The 21,730-nt window shown below is 34.0% G+C and overlaps 1 protein-coding gene across 1 annotated transcript; it reads right to left on the reverse strand.

Annotated features, from left to right (window-relative positions):
* Positions 1–1,963: 1,963 nt before the first annotated feature.
* On the reverse strand, positions 1,964–21,434 carry LOC121868329 (transmembrane protein 87A-like). Its single transcript, XM_042368816.1, has 14 exons — positions 21,274–21,434; positions 17,991–18,149; positions 16,485–16,622; positions 15,476–15,599; positions 14,581–14,781; positions 14,216–14,353; positions 13,777–13,939; positions 13,267–13,384; positions 12,781–12,974; positions 12,224–12,353; positions 11,141–11,290; positions 10,617–10,669; positions 9,347–9,374; positions 1,964–7,689 (listed from the first exon to the last, which is right to left on the reverse strand). Exons 1-14 carry the CDS (start codon positions 21,361–21,363, stop codon positions 7,648–7,650), a joined length of 1,728 nt encoding a protein of 575 aa, XP_042224750.1. The 5' UTR covers positions 21,364–21,434; the 3' UTR covers positions 1,964–7,647.
* Positions 21,435–21,730: the final 296 nt, after the last annotated feature.

Genomic DNA, 21,730 nt, shown 5'->3' on the forward strand with positions numbered 1-21,730 from the left:
TGAATTATTATTATTATAATTTTTATTCTCACAACCTAGACCTATGAATTATTATTATTATTATAATTTTTATTATATTTTCGACCTCCAGGCCCCAATGTGGGTCAGTGATCTATGCCCGGGTGGGCTAATACACATTTAAAAAAAAAAAAAAAAAAAATCTGAAAACCGAAAAATTCCGAAAACCGAAATGCCTCTGGCTCCAAGGATTTCGGATAAAGGATTGTCAACCTGTATTACAGTTACTGTATTATTATCATCATTATTTTATTATTTAATTTTTGTTTGTTTTATAAACTTTAATTAAGTCACCCCTTGCCAGACTGCAGTAGTACTGAGTACAGTCTCTCCTCGACTTGCGACTGGGTTCTGAACCAACGACCAGGTCATAAGTCGAATTGGTCGTAAGGCGAAAATAATACATAGAAAATCTAAAATGGGTGTCTCTTTTTCTTCTCAGCACCACGAGAACTCTCACTTTTATACTTGCCAGCCATTTTAAAGGGAATTACAAACGAAAATTTTGTCAGTCCACAGCGCGATCACTAACGTCGGGACTCGAAAATACTTAATTTGAAAAATATTTTATACGACTGAGGCGGTCGTAAGTCGAGGAGTACCTGTAAAGTGAGAGGTCGCTGCAGTCGTTCTAATCTCTCTGGGAAACTAAGGTTCCATAATGCAGGCACCAGTCTGGTGGCCCTTCTTTGGACACTTACAATCAATTGACAGTCTAGCATATTTGAGATGATTTAGGGAATTTATCCCTCCCCAAATTCTGGGTCCTTGCTACTCACACTCCATCTTGCATCTTATTTACTGATTAAGGTTTGCTGCGACTTGATTTTAAATCTGAAATTCTATCATAACAATGGATTCCTGCAAAACAACATGTTGTTTTTAACATCAAATGTTTTGATATCATGATACAAAAAAAAAAACCAATAGGGTGTAAAAAAAAAAAATTATATATAAATTCTCATATACAGTAGTGAAACAACAAGACATGACCAGGAATACAAAACTACAAGGAACAGGATCAACAGAGCTTGACTGCATTACTGTGTGAGCACTTTAAGAAACAGAAATTAAGGAGAATATTTCGTGGCAAAAGAAAGATAAAGAAAAATCTGAAAATACTCCTGAGTAATGGTGTTGGGTATAGCCATCAAATGGTAAAGTTTCTTAAGAAAATAATTTAAATATCCCAAACTAAGTTTAAATCTCCCCACACTTGTTTGAAAATGTCAATCAGTTCCACTAGAATTTGAAAATGCATTTTAATAGAATTATCTTCATTATTCTGTCAGTCACTGTTGTATAAAAGATCACTCTACATTTAAATATGAGACTTTTAAATTATCTAATTTCGATTGGCTTAATGAAAATGTTGTATCTGTTAAACAATTCAGAAACCCTTAAAAAGAATGTTGCCTTATCTTTAAAAATTTTATTTCTGCTGCCACTGTTCTTAACTGACAAATTCTGAAGAAAGAATCATTGTAAGTTTCACACACAAAAAGGTAATAAAGAACTAATAAAAACGAATTAACACTCTCCCTTGTCTGATGTGCAAAAGGTCAACAATTCACCTTTTGGATCCTTTGGAAAGCATAAGAATGACAACCCATTGTTCGATTTGAATATCTAGAGGAACTTAGTTGAACAACAAATATTTCCCATTGTAATTGACAGATGAATTCAAAACCAAAATCTACCTTCTCAAGTGGAAGAAAAAAGAATTATAATTCATATCTACTTCAAGCTTTACAATTTCAGCAGTATTCTTCTGAGCACTGAAATTTTAAATATCTCCAATTCACTGAGAATACTGCAATAATCTGTTTATACTTGTTGAAAAAGTTTATTCATACTTTCAAATTCATTCAGCAGAAAGATGACAGATGAGAACAGGTGCCATACTAAACTGCAAATTTGAAGGCATTTAAAAAAATTGTCTAACACAATCCGAGATTATTTTACTCAACAGCTTCAACCATACTGCTATACATTTCATAGATGGTAAATAATATCTATCAATGTAACTTAAGTATTCATCAAGCTATCCTCAGGCACTAACTTTACATAGTACAGTACAAAGTTTTACAATCAACATTTTTCTCAGTGAACATAAGACAAGGCTTCACAAGATTATTTCATTCTAAATAAAGTACTACAGTATCTGCATTCAAGACCTACAAAAGTGATCCTTAATTAAAGCAAAATACCTGTACTGTACAGTATACCAACCCATGTCAGTCAGTGAAAATACACATCTCAAGAAAAAAAATCAAAGGCAATTCAAACATAAGTATAAGACACTGAAGAAATACAAGTACAGTACAGTAAATTTTCAAGTGTATATTTTAGATTCTGTACATTATATCAACATGAACCTACTGTCTTAAACATGTTCTCCTATATTTTAGAGCATAACCAAAAGCAAGAGATGTAAACTAGATTTAGGGCCTTGTTGTGGAAGAGGGATACCATAGTATATTTCACCGTTACATCAGTGAGAATTAATGAGTGGGAAATATGTGTGTTTGTACTGCTCTTGATACCAGCTACCTTACTTTGTTACAGGAAATAGTTTGAAGGATTAAAACAAGAGTGACATGGCTATCATCTTCATTTAAAGTAAATACTATACTGTACTGTACTGTACTGTACAGGAGTTACCCAAATAAAAAAAATGAAATATAATTTACATTGCATATGGTTAAGAGTAATATGCTTTGAATTGAAGACTAGAGAAAATAGCAATTGTCATATTGAAAGTTACCTGACCATTACACACAAATTAATAATCTTTTTTTAGCACTTTGCTAGTTATAGTGAATCAAAGGTTTACAAAAAATTAAATAAATATACAGGCTAATTGATAATACTCAACACTCCTAAGCATTTCTCTTAAATATTTTCTACAAACCAATGCTTTACCATGGAGTCAACATGAAGCATATCGTATTACTAAAACAAATGGGCTTCCATGAAAGGTAAATGGTGGATCACATGTAGTAATCAGATAATAGTTACATACTAAGAAATATCACACAATGTAATAATTATCACATTCAACTTATAAATAAATAATCTCAGTTTGTTCATAGGCATTAGACAGTATTGGGAAAGAGTTTATCCCCATGGACTTAAAAAAAAAGGTCATTTTGTCACCCAAAACCTGGATATTGCTCACACTTTTGTATGCAAGATTATTCTAAAGACATCACTAATGCAGTTCTATATATTCTGGTGCATGATTTACTGCAGGATGATTTACCAATATTATTTGAGCTGGTGATAATTTACAATCATATACTGTACCAATAAATATTAATAAAGCCAAGGGGAATAGTCAGAAGATATAATTGAATGAACCCACTTCACATTACCGAAAAGAAAGCCCCAATGAACATCACTCCACTTTAAATGGTTTTGCAGTATTAAGTAGCATAAACTGTGTAAGTGAATCTAACAATAAACACTGCATATTACATATTTATGGCCATTAACTAAACTTAGGACTTTGTAGAAGGTGTACCATGGCAGACCACATCTTTTACAGGAGTAAGAATGAATATAAGTCAGTGAATGAAGGATAAAGTGTGCTTGTGCATTTACTCTTGTTTCTGACCAACCTGTATTAAGCAGGAAAAGGCCTGGAGGAAAATATTGCTTCCATTAACTTTACATACATACAGTGGGTAGAAAAAAATGTACAGGTACAGGTATAATGCTTCATAAGATATACTTAAACAAGAAAATAAAACAGCTCTGTACAGTATTTTATGCCGAGTACACAATTTGGCATATTGTTTTGCTCCTCCAGTTAATCTTTTTATAAGGAAGACCAACAATAATTTCATATATGGATATCAATTTAAACTAGTGAAAGGCTGTTACTAGTATATTACTGTACAGTATATTGATTTATTTTCAACTACTGACACTTCTAGAAATCTGACAGCCAAAATAAATATCAAACTATTTAATTTGTCTGCCAAGATCAAGTACACCGAGGGTTGAGTGAAAGGCATAAGCTGTGGCCTCATACATAACTTCCAAGTTCCAACCACACTTTACTTTATTGAAGTTTATAATAAACTTTATTACACTCAACACCTTCCTTTTCTATTCTTTTGTTTACTCTAAATTTTTTGATTGATTGTATTTCTTTGTTTCTTTAGTTACAAAAATATCTTTGTTTCTTTGCACAATTATGTGCCATTGTATCCATTTCACTTCTGCAATACCCTAGCTGTAATGGACCAACCTGACCTCATTGTTAAATAACTTCATATACTGTAAGCATATTAGATGTAAATTAAAATCGGTTACAGCACAAACTTATCAAACCAACAACTCATCCGACTTGGTGCTTGTTAAGTATTGTAACGCCTGCTTAAAAATTAATGTAATTTTGTCTTCTAATTAATGGAATATCAACCCTGCCTCGCCAGCTAAAAGGACATTTGAAAGTCTTACATATAATGCTTCATGGCAACTGGAAAACAGTGCCACCAGGTAATCATGACTAACCTGTGCAAACATGAAAAATGGCCGTAAAACAATGATTATGATAATGATTTTTCTTTATTCTTTGGAGTAATTTTGATCCTTGATAAAACTTGCAAAGAATACATCAAATGGACTCATGGATAATGGATGCAAAGTTGTTAGATACATATTTACTTCTAATTGCATGTAAAATCAACCAACCAAAATAAACATATCAAAATAACCTAACCTGAGCTTACCCAAAATAATTCAAAATCATTAAGTCAGGGTTAGTTTAGCAGGCTCATGTCATCTGCCTTCTACAGTATGCAAACCAACATCACATCCCCCATCTTCCAGCCCACCAAATATTTTATTTCTCAAGAAAAGATAATTTTGTAAATGATAATTAAACTTTATTTACTCCTAGCACAGGTGTTTTAGGTAATTTTATTATGCAGACATTACTAACACAAGAATTATATAACTTATATTTAAGTATTACCTAAACATGTACAGCATTTAGAGAACTCCACTTTTATTCAGATTTTTTATTGATTCAATGAAATATTATTTTTTTCCAGATTTATTCTAAATTAAAGTGATTTTTTCTGAATTATGAATAAATTTTTATACATTTTGAAGAAGCTCTGTCATTAGAATACATCCCCAAAATTTATACGATAAGGAGTCTGATCATCTAAGATTGAAAGTGAGTAACAAGTGTGACTGATGGACCAAACACCATGACGAGGCTTCAATAAACACTCATTTTACCAAGATTCATTTGTACAGAGGAAGGTTTAACTAATTGCTGAACTATTTTGATGAGTGCAGACATTTTACCCAATGAAAGGATTTAACGATTTTAATACAGCAAATGAAGGGCAGAATTTCATTTTAGTGATATAAAATTACAATAAAATCATTTGTGAACTTGACAATATTTACAATGAAAGTACGATACATACCAAATTATAAATTACTTAAGGAAAAAAACTCATTAAGCACCATGCTGTGTGGGACTAAAATTTTTTGAGAATCGACCTCTTATCCCCTTGAGACCAAACCCATGTACAAGTGGGTCAGGTCTCAATCTGCTCATGTAGCACATTTATAAACTTGACCGTTATTCTAGTATCAGTAAGATCCTAATTTACTTCAGCAAGGTAACATTCTAGCTGAGTATCATTACTGATATAAATATAAAATTTAACTATGACCCCCAACAAAAAGTAATAAATACCCGGCACAGAAAGTGATATAAATATCCCACAGAGCTCATCAGAAAACATCTCAATCACAATTAAAGCTTGGCCAGAATTTCATTAATACTTCAGTTGGTAGAACTCTACAATTCAAAAGCTAGAGCTAAAATAATGGTTTATTTAATGTTCTTCAATTTCTTCTATTTCACAAGCATATTATTTCTCTTCTCACATACAAAGATATCACCAAAATGACAAGAACTATTTCTTTTTAAGTTCATCTTAGATAATGTGACACTAACATACAATGCCTCACAATGAGTAGGAGGAAGGCTAAGATGTATAAATAAATAGGTAATTTTTTTTTTACATTGCATGTTATACAGAAAGTCAAATGCCAATTACATCAAAACAAAAATTTTATTTTATTAAATGTATGAATGGAACCCTAGTCTGTAGATTAACAAACAACAGTTGATACACACGTGCTGAATTTTGTGTATATTACTTACCTTGTACGGTGTTAGTGATAGAGATCTCTATATTAACGCTGGCACTGTTAATATGAGCAAACCTTTCTTTTTTGTATATAATAAAATTAAAATCTCAATAATAAACATATTGTGAAAGTTCTAATGCCAACTGAAGTTGTACAATCTGGTAAAGTAATATACATATGGAAAATAGTGTACTAACGACATATCAAACAAAACTATGTTGATATTTTAACCAAACACACTGTACATTACAAAATCCTTCCTTACAAAACATATCTACCTTTTGTTTCCATATTCAACAGTGTAAGCATTAAATAATGCAGAAACACCACACAAGGAGTGGCTGCATTTGAGAGAGAGAGAGAGAGAGAGAGAGATATTACTGTAATTATGACATGCCTCTTAATACTGTAAATCATAAGGCTGCACTGTACCTATCAAGAACTTCACAACCAGTTCACACCCCAGCAGAACAGGTGGATGGATTGTATAAATATGTAATTTTTTTTTTTTTTTGGGGGGGGGCAATACATTCACAAAAATGACCTCCATTTTACATACACCATGAGAACAATATACTCTGTAACGAAAAATGATTCAACTTTTAACCCTTTTGAATGATTCCCACAGCTGTTACTTTATTATATTGTCTGACCACAATTGAACAATTAAGTGAGATTATATGGATCCCTAGCCAGCCCACCACACATATGAATTTGCCTGAGGTGCACATCTTAGTATTAAAACAGTAGCATAAGAGAGTAATTATTCATCATCAGAGTTAAGCCAAAGATCACCATAGTTACTCCTCCACACATATGGTTTCTCTCACATCTGTAAAATTTTCTAAAATGTATCAATGGGTAACTGCTAATAGATTAGGCTCAATAAAGTGGGCAACTATAAATAACAAAGATATTAAAGTAAATATATTCTTACCTAAGAATAAATTTCTGATTATTGTTTATACCTGTATCCTGAAAATCCATCACCTGGGCCATCAACCAAATTTTTAAGGCAATAGCCCTAAAGGGTTTAGATGAGATGCATGAAATACATAACACTAATTTTTGCAACTCAAGAATTATCTCATAATGACACATTTTCTCTCACTACAAAAAAGGAGAAAAAATCTTACATACCTTGAAAACATGTATTACAGTAGAGTACATGGGAAAATGACTACTCTGGACCAGTAGAGTATTCTGTAAGGAGGAAGTCTCACACTGCTGAACCTTAACAGGTCCAAGACCAAGCCACACACAAACCATTCAACCACACAATCAATCAAGATCAAAAATGTCAAACTTGATTATGTCAAAATAAAACAAATTAACTTTGGTTATTCCACATAAAATATTTTATCTCTAGAAAAAAAAATCCTTAACGACACGAGCAATGGGTTTGTGGAATGGACTTATATGCAAAGATGTTTCCCATCATTACTGCATCTTGGACACTTCAAACTTTGTAGTGACAATTTCCTGAAAGAAGAAATATAGAATTAAAACTAAATATAAAGTACTGTATATCAATCATAATTATGCCAAAAGTAAAGTAGGTATTCCCTGGTCTCTCTCTTTATGTTTATACTAAGTACAGTAGTCCTTCGGCTAACGAACGGTTCGATTAATGAAATTTCGGTTAACGAATTACCTCCCATAAGGATCTTCAATTTGGTTAACGAACAAAACTTTGATTAACGAAATCCTTACGACAAACATGTTTTGTTGTGAGCATCAGCTGATCAGCTGATGGGCTAGTCTGCCAATTCAGTAATCTGTTCTATGTTTACATTCGTTTCCTGTGGAATAAATATCAAGAAAGTTGTGCTATATAATATTTTTGCATTTTTTATATTAAAATTATTAGTCATTTTAAAATTTAGTTAACATATTGATAATATATGCAGTACAGGAAGCTAGTTTTTTGTGCGCCCATCAGCCACTTGACTCGCCCACCAGGCGTCAGTGGAGTGAACATTGATTTTGTTGGTGTCTTGAATATTTTTGCATTTTTACATTAAAATCATTGGTCATTCTGAAATTTAGTTAACATATTGATAATATATAGTGCAGTGTTGATTTAAATAAAATAATCTTGAATTACACCTAGTGAACTTAAAATTTTATTCATGAAATTACTACATCAAGCATGGGTCCCCTGAAAAGTGATTTCTCCTCCATCTCCACTTCCTTCTCTTCTCCCTTCTCCTCCACCCCCACTTCTAATTCCCATCATCATCATCAACCAGGAACCTTCTACATACACACCTCAAAGTAAGTGTACTTTACTGCATTTTTTTTTTACTTTGTATGTACTTTTCTGTGAGCTGGAACCAATTACCCAATATCCCATTGAAACAATGGACTCGGTTAACGAAATTTTCAGTTAACGAACGACTCTGTGGAACGAATTGTGTTCATTAACCGAGGGACCACTGTACAACACTAATCAGGGATAAGCAGTTTATATGTAGACTCATTGTTTAAGACCAGTATTTTAATTACTTATTATTTAAATTATATTGCAGTTTATTGTAGTTAAAGTTGTATGAATACTGACCCTATAACTTTGATTTCTAGTCTCTTCCTGGGGCTATTCATAAAGTTATAATATGTGTAATAAAGAACATTACTGTTCAGGTATACTGTATATTTCTGTTGCATGATTGTTCCAAATTTGAAGTAAATCAACTGAGATTGTCAAAATCTTCAGAATATAAGGAATAAATTAATGATTAAATATGTTATTACATCTTCAAACTCACATTTTTATTCCTCATACATTTCCTCAAAACTCTCATCACTAAATTGCCACTCATTTAATATTTCCTGTACTGTACTGTACAGACACTTAACAGATTTAAAACCAAATCCCATCACATTTTTCTGTGCTGCAAACATTCAATAACTTTCAAGTAAAATTCCATGCACTTTCTCCTACTTTGCAAACACTCATGAGTTATTTCATAAAATCCCATTTACTATCTCTCACTAGATTTTCATAACCTACCACATAGTGGTATATTTATTTTCTCCCCACTTCCATACCTTCCCTATCCCTTTGCAATATATATCCTTTTATTCTTACTCAACTCTAGAATCACTCTTCTTGCCAGGTTCTTTACAGTAATCTTACCTCATCAGAGTCCAGGATGGGAAGTGCACTGCAAAAAAATTAACACAAATTCCAATAAAATAACATAATTATAAATAAACCAACTTTTATAAGAAATACTGAAATTAGGAAATACAGAAAGGAAAGAACGATATGACAGAGAGCTGATTAAGAATATTTTAGGCAGTATGTGCCAGGGAAATGACCAGACACAATAGACAATGGAAGAACACCAAGTAATGAATGGAAATATAGAATGTTCAGAGGCAAAAATAACATATAATAAAATGAGCTAAAGATGGATTCCTATTTCTTGAAGTTTAACCCCTACGCCCAGGCTGACGTTTCGGAACGTCCATCTAGGGCGCCTCGGTTGACGTTCCAGTACGCGCGCCTTTTCGCGGGATTGTTTTAATGCCCAGCACGGGTTATCAAGTTCCACCATGACAATTTGCATGTCACGCCACACGCTTGGCCACAGGGAAGCTTCCTGAATGTAAGTACCTACTTTTGTTTGTCCATTTTATCATGTTGTATCAAAGTAATATCATTAAAAGTACTGTAGTTGTACAGGTATTGTAGTGTAGTATTACTGGAAAATAATGCTATGATTATGTTATTAATGTATTTATTTGTGGAATCACTATTCCGATAATTATTTACGTATATGCATTACAGTACTTGTGGGTCGCCAAGCACTTTTATGAAAAATAATGCAAAAAAATATTCTTAATTAATTATTTATAGGAAATAAGTATTGTGATCAGTAAATATATGCATTACTGGCCATCCCAGACACAAAGGCAAGCAGAAAATGGCTGCTAAGTGCGTAGTGACCACAAGAACGAGCTGTCAAAACAACACTGTCCCCTTATCTCCCTTGCCACAGGGAGGTTTCTAGATGATCAATATATATAGTTTTTCTAACTTCTTTTTTTATTGTTTTATCATTTAAAAAGGTTAAAAATTTACTTTGGGAAAAGTTGATTTTTCTCGATTTACCCCACATGGGGAATACGGCCAGAGGCACCCTAGCCCGGGGCGTAGGAGTTAATTATTAATTCTGAATAAATTTCTTGTTTAATATTTTTTTCCTTATGCAACTTCATGTACCTGTTCCAACTCCCATCCTATATGTGAGAATGCTTAAGGAATACTAATATATGAAGGAAACATGAATAAATATTTCTATGTAGGATAAATGTATAATCATTATATAACACATGTATTAACATCACATCACATATACAGTAAAATATTGTTTATATAAAGTTGAAGGTCGCTGACTTACGTGTCTGCAAGAGATGATGGGATGTTTTCCTCCACCCACTTCAAGTCATCTTCCTGGAATGGCAAAGATATCTTTAATACTTTGTCATAGAAAATCATAAATCATATGAATTTCACAATTTCTCAAGTGCTCTTTATCACTGCACTATCATCAGCGCCATGAAAATACCACTGGAGTTGAATAAAACATATTACATATCTTGGTTTAGCCAATTATCAAGGTATTAATTCCTCACAACCCACAATAGCTTTAAGAATCCTGAGGTTGAGCACTTACATACATTTAACATGTTAAACAAATTTGCCTACTTTTTAAATTAACCACTGTTGAGAAGATAACCTCAACAAACTCTCTTGCCAATATATTAAATTGTTGCTAAAAGTTGAAGACTTCTACCCCAATGCCAGCTCTGACAGCTGGTTTTCACTTCTGGCTGCATTACATCACAACTATTATGTAAATATCTTTGCATTTCTCAGTGTAAAAAATATTACAATTAAAGCAACGTTATTTTGTTAACTTGCCACTGATCGTGATTCTCGTGGTGAAGATGATGTAGAACCGCGTACATTCCTCAGTTTTGTTGTGTCTGAAATTTCTGACATCAAATTTTCAGTCTCTTCCTCATCATCAGCATCAGAACCATCATCCAACAATGGTGTGAAAGCAAACCGCTAGAAGAAGAAACAATGTGCAGCAGTCAGTAACTATGACAGAGAAGGATTGAACTGACGCTGTAAAGTATTGTACTGTATATGACGTTACAATAATACAACACAAATGCTCAAAATCTCAGGGATATTTTGTAAAATATTTCGAAATTTTTAACATCCTTACTCTCTAGACTTGGAGCCATTCAAACAAACTTCTAAAAATAAGTCATTGTAAAAAAAAAAAAAATCATTAATCAAAGCCTTTTCCTGTTATACTCTTGGATGGCCAGAACTTATACCAAACACAAATGCTTCCTTCCTTCCCACATTAAAAATCAACAGGCAGACACACTATCATTACAATGTGGATGTCAATTCGAGTTCCTATTCTACCAATGACAACGTTATTATTTTGGTTAAACTGCACTACAGTATAAATTTACCTAAGATCTGTTAGAAACTCATAAATTCAACAAGCAGGTTATTCTTAACTACTCTTCTATGTTCTAACTACTACTGCTCATACTTCCCCTTACACACCTGCATAAATTCCTCTATGGAGAATATCTTGCTCCTTTTTCAAGTCACAATTATATTTCAAATCTCCATAAACATAATAACAAATCATCCAAAGTTTAGTATAAACAGTATAAGTTCTCAGCTGGAGATACTGTACTTATCATCCTGACAATATTCATAAATTTCAAATTTTAGCTCAAAATAAATTCCTGTTCCAAGTACTAGTACTGAAGTGTATTGAACAAGTTTAAATTACACTGTACCATGAAAACATACTTTAAGTTACCACAATACATTCAGAAAACACCTAGTTTATTTAAAATATTAATATAACTATGAAAGTGTCTCAATATATCTCCTTGTAATTCTGAACATCCTGAGATAAGAATATGCATAAACCTTAAACAAGATTCCAAGAGAACAAATACAACATACTTGATTATTGTTTGAAGGTCGCCAGAGAACCATGATGACCAGAAGAACAATTGCAAAGAGGACGTGCCAGTATGCATCTTCTACCCAAATTTCCTTCCAGTCAGAAAGACATGACTCAAGCTGGTGATACCTGAGTTATACATATAAAAAAATTACATAATCCTCAACATAGCTTGATAAGGACAAGAGATAGCTACTGTTTTATTTCTTAATAGACAAAACAAAACATACATTCTTAAACAAATACTGAAGTTGACAACAATATATGAACAAATTATTGTGGAAATTTAAAAATAAACCCTCCTGTTTTGAATACTGTTTAACTGTGGCATTAATAAAATTAATCCCAAAACATACTGTACAGCTCAATATCAAAACATTTTCATAATTTTTTGTTTTAATGTGTACTTTTGGTAAATCAAATATATTTAAACAAAATTTCATGTCTCAATGTTTCGTTGCTTATATTTTGGGTTATTCAAATTGAAAATGCAATTTTACTTCTACAACCTATAAATTTAATTAGTTTTTTCAATATGAAAATCTCTCACAATTACCTGATGGACCAAAGCATGAAGATAACAGAAGCTACTACAGCAAATACAAGAGTGTTGGTGAAGTGTCTGTATAAGAAGAGCTTCACCAAGTTATGCCTGAGGCGGAGTGTGCGGGTTGTCTGTACAAGGGCAGTGAAGATCCAGAGACAGATGGCAGCCTCCAGCAGGGACAGAGGTAAGGAGGCAAGCAGAACCTAACACCAGTAACAATAGAATTACTTTAATGATTCACTCCTTTATTCACTCTACCCTAAGCATCACATCCTCAGTTCTGTTATTTATACACAATACTGTACCTACAACTCTATTATAGTATTCTCCTGTTACTAGAAGCTGTAAATACTAAATGATAAACATCTGCTTGGGATTGCTAAAATTTCACAACACTAGATGGTGCATAATATATATTTTTCTCCTTCACATAAAACTGTTTTGTTGCAGTTAAATATTAATAAATTATTATAAAATTGAAATAATATAACTAACCTGCTTTTGACGATTAAATTTAGACTGAAGGGCCCGGGTACAGCCCTCAATACTGCCCAACACGAAGTACAGGAGACCTACGCCAACCACACGGTGAAGAACAATGCCTAGACGTGGCCTGCACAGATGGGAAGGTACAAAATTTAACATCATAACATCAACATAAAAATAATAACTACTAGTAAATGTAAAAAAAAAATCAAAATAATTAGAAGATATGATGGGTTCATAAGATGGCATTATAAGAAATACCTTAAGTTGTTATGAACACTGAAATGAAGGGGAGTGATATAATGGAGACCACAGGTGTACTGACCCTGGAAATATTAGTAAGAGAGAGAGAGAGAGAGAGAGAGAGAGAGAGAGAGAGTGTGTGTGTGTGTGTGAAGGGAGGAATGGTGAAGTGAGTGTCTGGTTTGCCAAAATATATGGTCATGAAGAAAATATAAGAGAGACATTAAAATTACTACAGTAGTATAAAATAATAAATGGATTAAGAACTTTACTTACTTGACAATACCAAATCCAAGAGAGACAATAATAACCAACATTCGTGCTAGTGTCCGTTTGGCACAAGACACTAGCTCTGCAAAGATGATCAGTCCAGACACACTGTAACCCCGTTTGTTGATACTGCTATACTCTGCTGTGAAAACTGCTTTCTCCAACATCCCTGAATAATATCAATTAAGAGACAAGAATTAATTTTATCTCTTGCATGTAGACAAAACAAGATTGTTCTCTCAATCTAAGCATTAAGGTGGATCAGTTACATATAAAGTACATACACACTCTAATCCTTTCCATTAAAACAAGCTATCACTTATATGTAAAAACTCTTTGAGACTGTTTAAACTACACCAGCTCTAAGGATATGGAAGTCTTAGTGGATAAGGAATGACTATTAAACATACTCATACAACATTGTGCACAACTCTGCTTCACTTACCCAAAAAGATAACTGCACCAATCCAGTACTGGACCCTGAGTAACTCTCTCCACCGTATGGCAGACATGATGAGCCATGCAACCCCATACAGGAAATACACTACACACATGGCCACGTAGAATCCAAGAAGAGGCCAATCTATCGAAGGGATAAATCAACATTACTCTTATGTAAGTCACAGAATATCAACATTAACACTTAATTTAATGTATATCTGCACCACTATCAGGGTTGTTTATGTGGTATCAGCATATCTTTAGTATAAAAAATATATCCAGATTGGAAAGAAATAAAAAAAAAATATGCAATTATCATAATTAGTATCTGCAAATATGAATTAATGAAATTGTGAGAAAGCTACTTACCAACTGCTGAGAGATATCCATAACTGCTTTGCATTTCAATGTCAATATTAGCAACATAAGAAATATTTCTTTCTGGATATGTCACAGCTGTTGTATGGACAACAAGAAGATAAACTCCATCATTGGTCACAACTGTCACAGGATGCCTTGTACGGGCTGAACCATCGGGACTAATGTTAGCTCCCGATAACATTCGAGGACCTGTTGTTCAGAGAGCCTTCATGAAACACCGGTGTCCTGAATATATACTGTACAATATTCCAAATATTTCAATACATATACCAGTACTGTATGTAATTGTTAAATACAGTACTGATTATGTGTCAGGATCATAATCTCACATATGTACTAATTACCAGGCTAATTAACAATCAAAACACCTGAACATCTTTATTAGTATGGTAAGATATAGTAAAGAACATAGCATACACAAGGTCGTCCTCATGATCCCCAAAAAAGGTCTCAACTTGAACACATTACATATACCTGTAGTATAAATGAAGAAATTATGTACTACCACATCAATCGTAACACTGGTCCTGTCACTTGATGTCCCTTCATACCCCTATAAAACCTCCCACTGAAATTTTTCTTGTCCCACTTCTGAAGAAGATCATAGGTTATGGTTGAAATACCTGTGTACAGTTTGTATACTGTACTTAAAAATGTGAGTTTTATCTTGAAAACCAATTTTGAAGTAGACATGAAAAATTCAAATACTGTATTGGCTTCCAGGGCCTATGGGTTTGGACCCATTTGTCCAACACCATTAAAAAAATAAATAACATTAGTTTTGAGAAATTTCAAGGGCAGTACACCTGGTTAGAATCCACAATGCTTTCTTAATTATGAAAAAGTGCTGTTAACAGCACAAGTGTGCAGGCTTATCTCTTACCTTCCACTGCTTCTGTAGTGCCTGCTTCTTCATCACTTGGTTCTTTCACGTCCCTGGTGACTAGTGAATTAATTTTGGCAGCTTCTTTGTTAGCTAACATCATCTCATCAAGGTTGACTTCATCCTGGAGTTGTACACATGAAAATGACCATATGATGTACATCAAAGTACCTGTACTATGGTATTCTTATTCTATATTATCTACAATGTCTCACTACTCTATTTGGAGGGAGTGACCAGGGCAGAAGGGCCTCTAGACTGCCCAACACTACATAATTTATCTCCTCTGCCCTCTCTATTCCCTCTATCTCTCCCCTATTCTCTCCATAGTGTATTTTTCCACTTTTCCCTATAATACAGGTGGTCTCCGCCTACCCAACATGCCTGCTACATTGCTTGTGTTCATCCTCTCTTCTTGCATCCCTCTTAAATGTCCATAACATACAAGTGAACTTCTCTTCACTAATTCCACCACCTTACAATCTACATCACCTGTCCTTTCTGCCATTCTTTCAGTTCAGTTCCCTCTGTCATGCATAACCTAACCACTTTTGACATCTATTTTATCACTTTTCCACATTTACCCTTTACACACATGGAGCATTACCATTCTTAAATTGATTATACAATACAATTATTCCTTGTTATTCACAATATAGGTTCCAGAAATCCCCATAATTAGTAAAATTTACGAATACCATTTTCAATCTCCATAAATCTACCCTTTGAATGACTAAATAACCAATGTAAAAAGTTTAAATTATCAAAATTTCCCAAAGAAAGAAAGCAACATAGTACTGTAGTGCAGGCTAGTGTGTGGCCATGTTCCTGTACTTATACAGTAATTATACAGATAGTACAGTATCCAGAAAATATGTTATATAAAGGTGGTGGCAGCAGCTACACCATCATCCTCCCAGTAATGTCATCTATCACCTCTCTTCCACACTACCAGGTATCTACTACATGAGGATATTATGTAGCCAAGGTTAAATATCATAAGACTTACCAAGAGTATATTGTTGTCACATTTATACTCCACTGGATTGGTCTTCACATAGCCAGGATCATACATGGTGCCATTCGGGGAACCAGGCAATTTTTCAGGATGATCATAGAAATACTTGAAAAGTTTGTTTTCTTCATTCTGTGGCCATTTTAAAAAAAAAGAGAAATCAATAACTATTGATAATCTACCTATATAAAAAATTGAGGATGTAAACATTCAAAGTGAGCAAAATGATGGAAATAAAGACAGGTTGAGATAAACAATTTTATGTCATTAAGTTCCCCAACCCATGAGGTAGAATTTAGGTAAAGTGACAGCGAATCTTTGAGGTGAGAGTCTGAACGCGGAACTTTAACAAAATTCTGTCGTGGGTTTCAGAACATAAGGCATGGGAAGTGTAACACGACTTTTTTCTTTGATTGCACAGTACATGGGATATCATGACTGTGAACTTCTATGCACTGTATTGTACCAGCAATATTCAGTACTGTATACAGTATTTGAAAGAAATCACCATGCAGTATTTAATTAATGACACAAAATATATTTTAACTATACAGTATTACTCAGAAATATAAATACCTGTACCTGTACCAAGTGGAAACTTGATACAGTACCGTACATGAATAATAAAATCTTTAGGTGGTAGACAAAGGTGATGTACTACAATACCATAAAAAAGATTACAGAGCAGTGTTACCTAAAACTTGCTTTACCTACCAGCTACACATTAAGCATAATCAGTTTACTGTACTTAATAATAAACCTAACTTAATATACATAAAATTTATACAGTATTAATAACTCCTTAAGTTATATTACTTGATAGTAGACCATGTTTCTGTGATATGCAATAAATTTCCAAGCCAAGGATTCACTGCTCTCACAATTTTCATCTTGCTCTGAACAAAGATTACACTATGCAGCACATCTTTCAACAGTAGACTGTATTTCCAAAGTACAGTACAGTATTACATAGAATGAACAATTAGTTCATGGAAAAGTGTAGTCAGAAAAAATCCTAATAAGTAAGAGGCATGAAAACCAAGAATATGCACCGAGATGCAAGGGTTTGTACTGGGAAAAAAGAAAAAAGAAAAAAAGAAAAAGAAAAGAAAAAACGACTAGTCCTTTATTCACGAATAAACCATTGTAACTTACTGCGTACAGTGCCCTTGCCATATATCGCAACTCAAAATAGACATCCTTTTTCCCAAAGTGAAACTATTACAATACTCTTCTTATTTCTCTGGCTTTCAAGCATAATCTATCAAAATACCTAACTTAAACCATACTTATAATGTCATTCATTCTTTCTTTCTACTATGAAAGATGTGTTCTGTTATTGTGATCACCTTCCACAAAACCAATTTTGGGTTTACCCACATCACTTCACATATGCCAGCAACACCCATCAGTAGCATGCCTTTCTCAACTTATATACTGTATTACTTAACATCATGCTCTCCCCCCACTGGCACACAACAAACATGTAAAAGAACAAACCTGATTGGAAACATAATCATTCCAACAAGGTGTTTTCCTCAACATCCAGGAGATGCTTATGTCCAGAGGCTTAATGGGGTCCGTAGGGTTACACATAACTTTTATGTTGATCCGGCTCCCTTTGAACAAGCTCTTCTTCACACCAACATACTCATTGCCCTGTAAAAAGTAAATACAGTACTGTATAAGAATTTTTTGTATTAATTATATGAGAGTACAGTATTGTACCTGTACTTTGAATGTCAACCCTCATTACCTTACAAGACTGCAGTTTGCCTGACTACAACATTAGTAGGCAAAATTTTCGAGTTAATACTGTAGCTACTTATGTGAGTAAATTTTGGAGAACAACATTTTAAAGTTAATAAAGTTCTCAGAGGCTCTGGTGAAAAACATAATACAGTGCCAGTTACTCTCCACCACACTTCACAGACTAATAACTCACCACCCAGGAGTAATACAGTATAGTACAGAGGTGTTATATGGTTTATATGGCTCCTAAATGTTATATGTTCAATTCCATATATTTTTTTTTGAGTTTTTTAACTTTCATATATTGTATCAAGTTGTTTCCAGCATATCGACAGTGTACCGTTGGAGAAATATTTGGAAATGATCTCCCAAGGAAATTACTAAAAATCATAGTTTTTCTTGTGTATTTAATTGAATCTGACCTCCATTTTCTGTCAGCAATGAGCCCTTATGGATATGTGACCCCCACTGCCAACAACGAATGGCTTGTCATGCTGAAGAAGAACACCCATTGCACGGAGAATCCATCTTGCGAAAAACCAAGCAAAAATCAAAACTCTAAGCATGCACTGATTGGCAGTTCATAGTTACATAAGCAAGATGTAAACAGTGTCTCCCGCTAAAATGTACTGTACTTCTTAGGCCGAATCAAAAGTCCAAGAAACTTAAATACAAACTTGCAACGGAACTGCAATAAAATAAAAGATTTTTTCTCTCTCTCCTTATATAAATATCAGGTCAAATTTCACTTACACCGGTCTTTGTTTGGATATTAAAAATCTGTTTTTCCAGTGTTATTTGATGAGTTTCAAATGAATTTGATACTCATTTCAGTTGGAAATCAATAGTTTTTCAGACCGCCCCCCCCCCCTTGGTAAATCACATAAATAAAATACCAGCAAACCAACAAAACCTAACCTAACCAGGGGGGCTCACCTCTTCCGTTTTTTACTTTTCTACTGAAGGAAACTGTGGTGACACCGCCAAATGCGGTGGTCTTCGCACAATTTACACTGGTTATTACACTTTGGACAATGGACAATATTCGGTAATACACCGTGTTTTCTAAAAAACTAATGGCCTCACTATTGTTCTCCTGAAACTCTGCAATTGACCGGAAATAATCTTTTTTCTCACAAAGTCGGCACAGCTCTTGGACCTGTTCAGCCTTATCTGGTATTGAAAATTCTAAATCCCCCCCCCACGATGCACCCACGCATTTTTAATTGGCTAAAAAAGAACTCTTGCCCAATAATAAGTCTCCTATCACTATAGCCAATAAGAATTTTTCCCTCCAACCTCCCGCACATGAACGGTGAACGCTTAAGAGGCGAAGAAGGAGGTACAGAGCTACGTGTGAGGTGGTCAGAGCTACTCCGCCAAAAGGTAAACAAGACATGGCAACATTTGTGACTGACCAAATCTAATAATATTAAAAAATTAACATCTCGGTTATCCTTAATTTTTGGCGGAAATATCGTAGAAGAAAAAGGTCTTAAGAGTTGTCTAAACATACGAAAAACACATTAGTAATAGCGAGAGAAAGATCGGTGCATGACTGAAATTTCACCAAATATCAATACAGTATAAAGTTCTGTGGTCAACCTTTTCCAAATCTTAACCTCCCTCTGATTTCCCAAATACACTACTGTAGTTATTAGATTAACAGGCGTAAGACCGCGAGCTTCTTTTATTGATATTTAGCAGAACTAGAAACTTTCTGAAATACCTGTACTGGATAATGTACTACTATACCTGCACATATGATTTATTGTTTGTAAACTGAATCAAACTAACCCACCTAACCTAATTCATATAATAATATTGAGGTGAAGCTCAAGTTTAGGTTAGGTTAGGTTTGATTGAGTTGGATTGGGTTGGGTTAGGTAGGTTAGTCTGGGGCTCGTGATTTTACACCTGTTAAATGCATGGTCGCCACAACAGTGTATAATGCTGAAACTCTTCAGCTTGAGATATACTATGAAAAATCATCCAAGTTTACATTGACTCAGGTTGTAAATAGTAAAAAATACAGTACAGGTACAGACAATGGTAAACAGCAGCATTTAAACCAACGACAGCAAGTTTAGGTATTTTTGCATTTCACGATTCCTACGCCTAATCTATTATCATATTCGAATAAGACGTCTAATTATAAGATAATTTTCTTCTATTATATTACCATCGCAAATGTATAATAACGGAGATAGCATATCCAAAATTTTCTCTATTTTCTTCAATTAATCTTCTGCCATTATCGTCTACCTCACCTCCCACACTGCGTGTCTCCTTCATAAATCCTCACACATCCAATCAAAAGTTTTTTTGGGGGTCAACCAATTAAAATGATTTGTGGTTTAATTCGCGGTATTTTTGGCCCAATCAAATTCAATTTTTATTTTGGGTCTCATATTTTGAAATTCAAATTCATTTCTGACCATGGAAGTCTGCGATGGGTGTCACTTCAATTATATGGAGCTGATTGCGAGTTTTGGGGTCCTCAGTAAAGTGTCCTAAGTGCATGAATGTAAATATCGTCAAGACCAACATATGAGGCATTGTGGTAACTCCAACGACGAACGAGAACCAGGCCAATAAGGTAAGAAATAAGTGATTCCATCATATGGTGAGAGTCAATTAGGCTAGGCTAGGCTAGGCTAGGCTAGGTCAGGTTTGTTTTTCCGATTTTTTTTGTGTATTTTGTATTCGCTTAGCCATAACCTTTGTCGGAAAACGCACCACCAAAAAAAAACAAAAGACATAAAATAAACGGCCAATTTCCGACTGAAATGAAGGTCATAACCGATCTAAAAACACATAAATACACTAGAATAACATATTTTTTACTTTCTAACAAAGTTGTGTGCACTTATGCAAATTTACCCAAGTTTATAAATATATTTGAAGACCGATTACCAGGTCGGTTAGTGAGCTGAAATGGGATGAAAAGGAAAAAGTATTGTATTGGGGTCCTTAAATTTCCACCGGGGTCCTTCAGTACACTAAAGCTCCAGACAAAGGTGATAATTACCGGGCCTGCAGTAAGATGCCATATTCCCTGCTCAGGATACCCATTAACGAACACCACGAACAAGAGCGTCAAAATCACCAACTTTAACATATTTTCTTGTTTCACTTCTAGTCAGGGCTGTCATATCTATGCAGGGAGCAGCAGACGTCAACAACCAACTGAAAATCTGATAAGGAATACAAATGTAACTTAGGGTGAGAACTAGCGATCTGAGTGCCTATTTAAAGAATTAAATTCTATAACGATTTCCCACTACGTCAACCTCTTTCCTTATACAATTTCTAAGAGTCCGTTATCTATAGTTGTCGGTCTCATGATCATAGGCCGCATTTTTCTTTTTTTTAGGGGGATTAATAAAAATCGTGTAGCTATAGATGTTGAGTTATTTAAGTAATCTTAGGATAAAACAGTAGTGCTGTTTATAGTCCTTGATACAGGCTACAGAACTGTAAGTATA

Source organism: Homarus americanus, unplaced genomic scaffold, assembly GCF_018991925.1.
Source record: "Homarus americanus isolate GMGI-L3 unplaced genomic scaffold, GMGI_Hamer_2.0 scaffold19318, whole genome shotgun sequence".
Lineage (NCBI taxonomy): Eukaryota > Metazoa > Arthropoda > Malacostraca > Decapoda > Nephropidae > Homarus > Homarus americanus.

Excerpts from the sequence above, each read along its gene's own strand:
- LOC121868329 (XM_042368816.1), bottom strand. The coding sequence starts at position 21,363 with ATGTTAAAGTTGGTGATTTTGACGCTCTTGTTCGTGGTGTTCGTTAAT. Across the intron at positions 16,623-17,990 it reads ATGATTATGTTTCCAATCAG|AATGAAGAAAACAAACTTTT; the intron begins GTTTGTTCTTTT and ends AAATGGCCACAG. Across the intron at positions 10,670-11,140 it reads CACGAGAATCACGATCAGTG|GAAGATGACTTGAAGTGGGT; the intron begins GCAAGTTAACAA and ends TTGCCATTCCAG.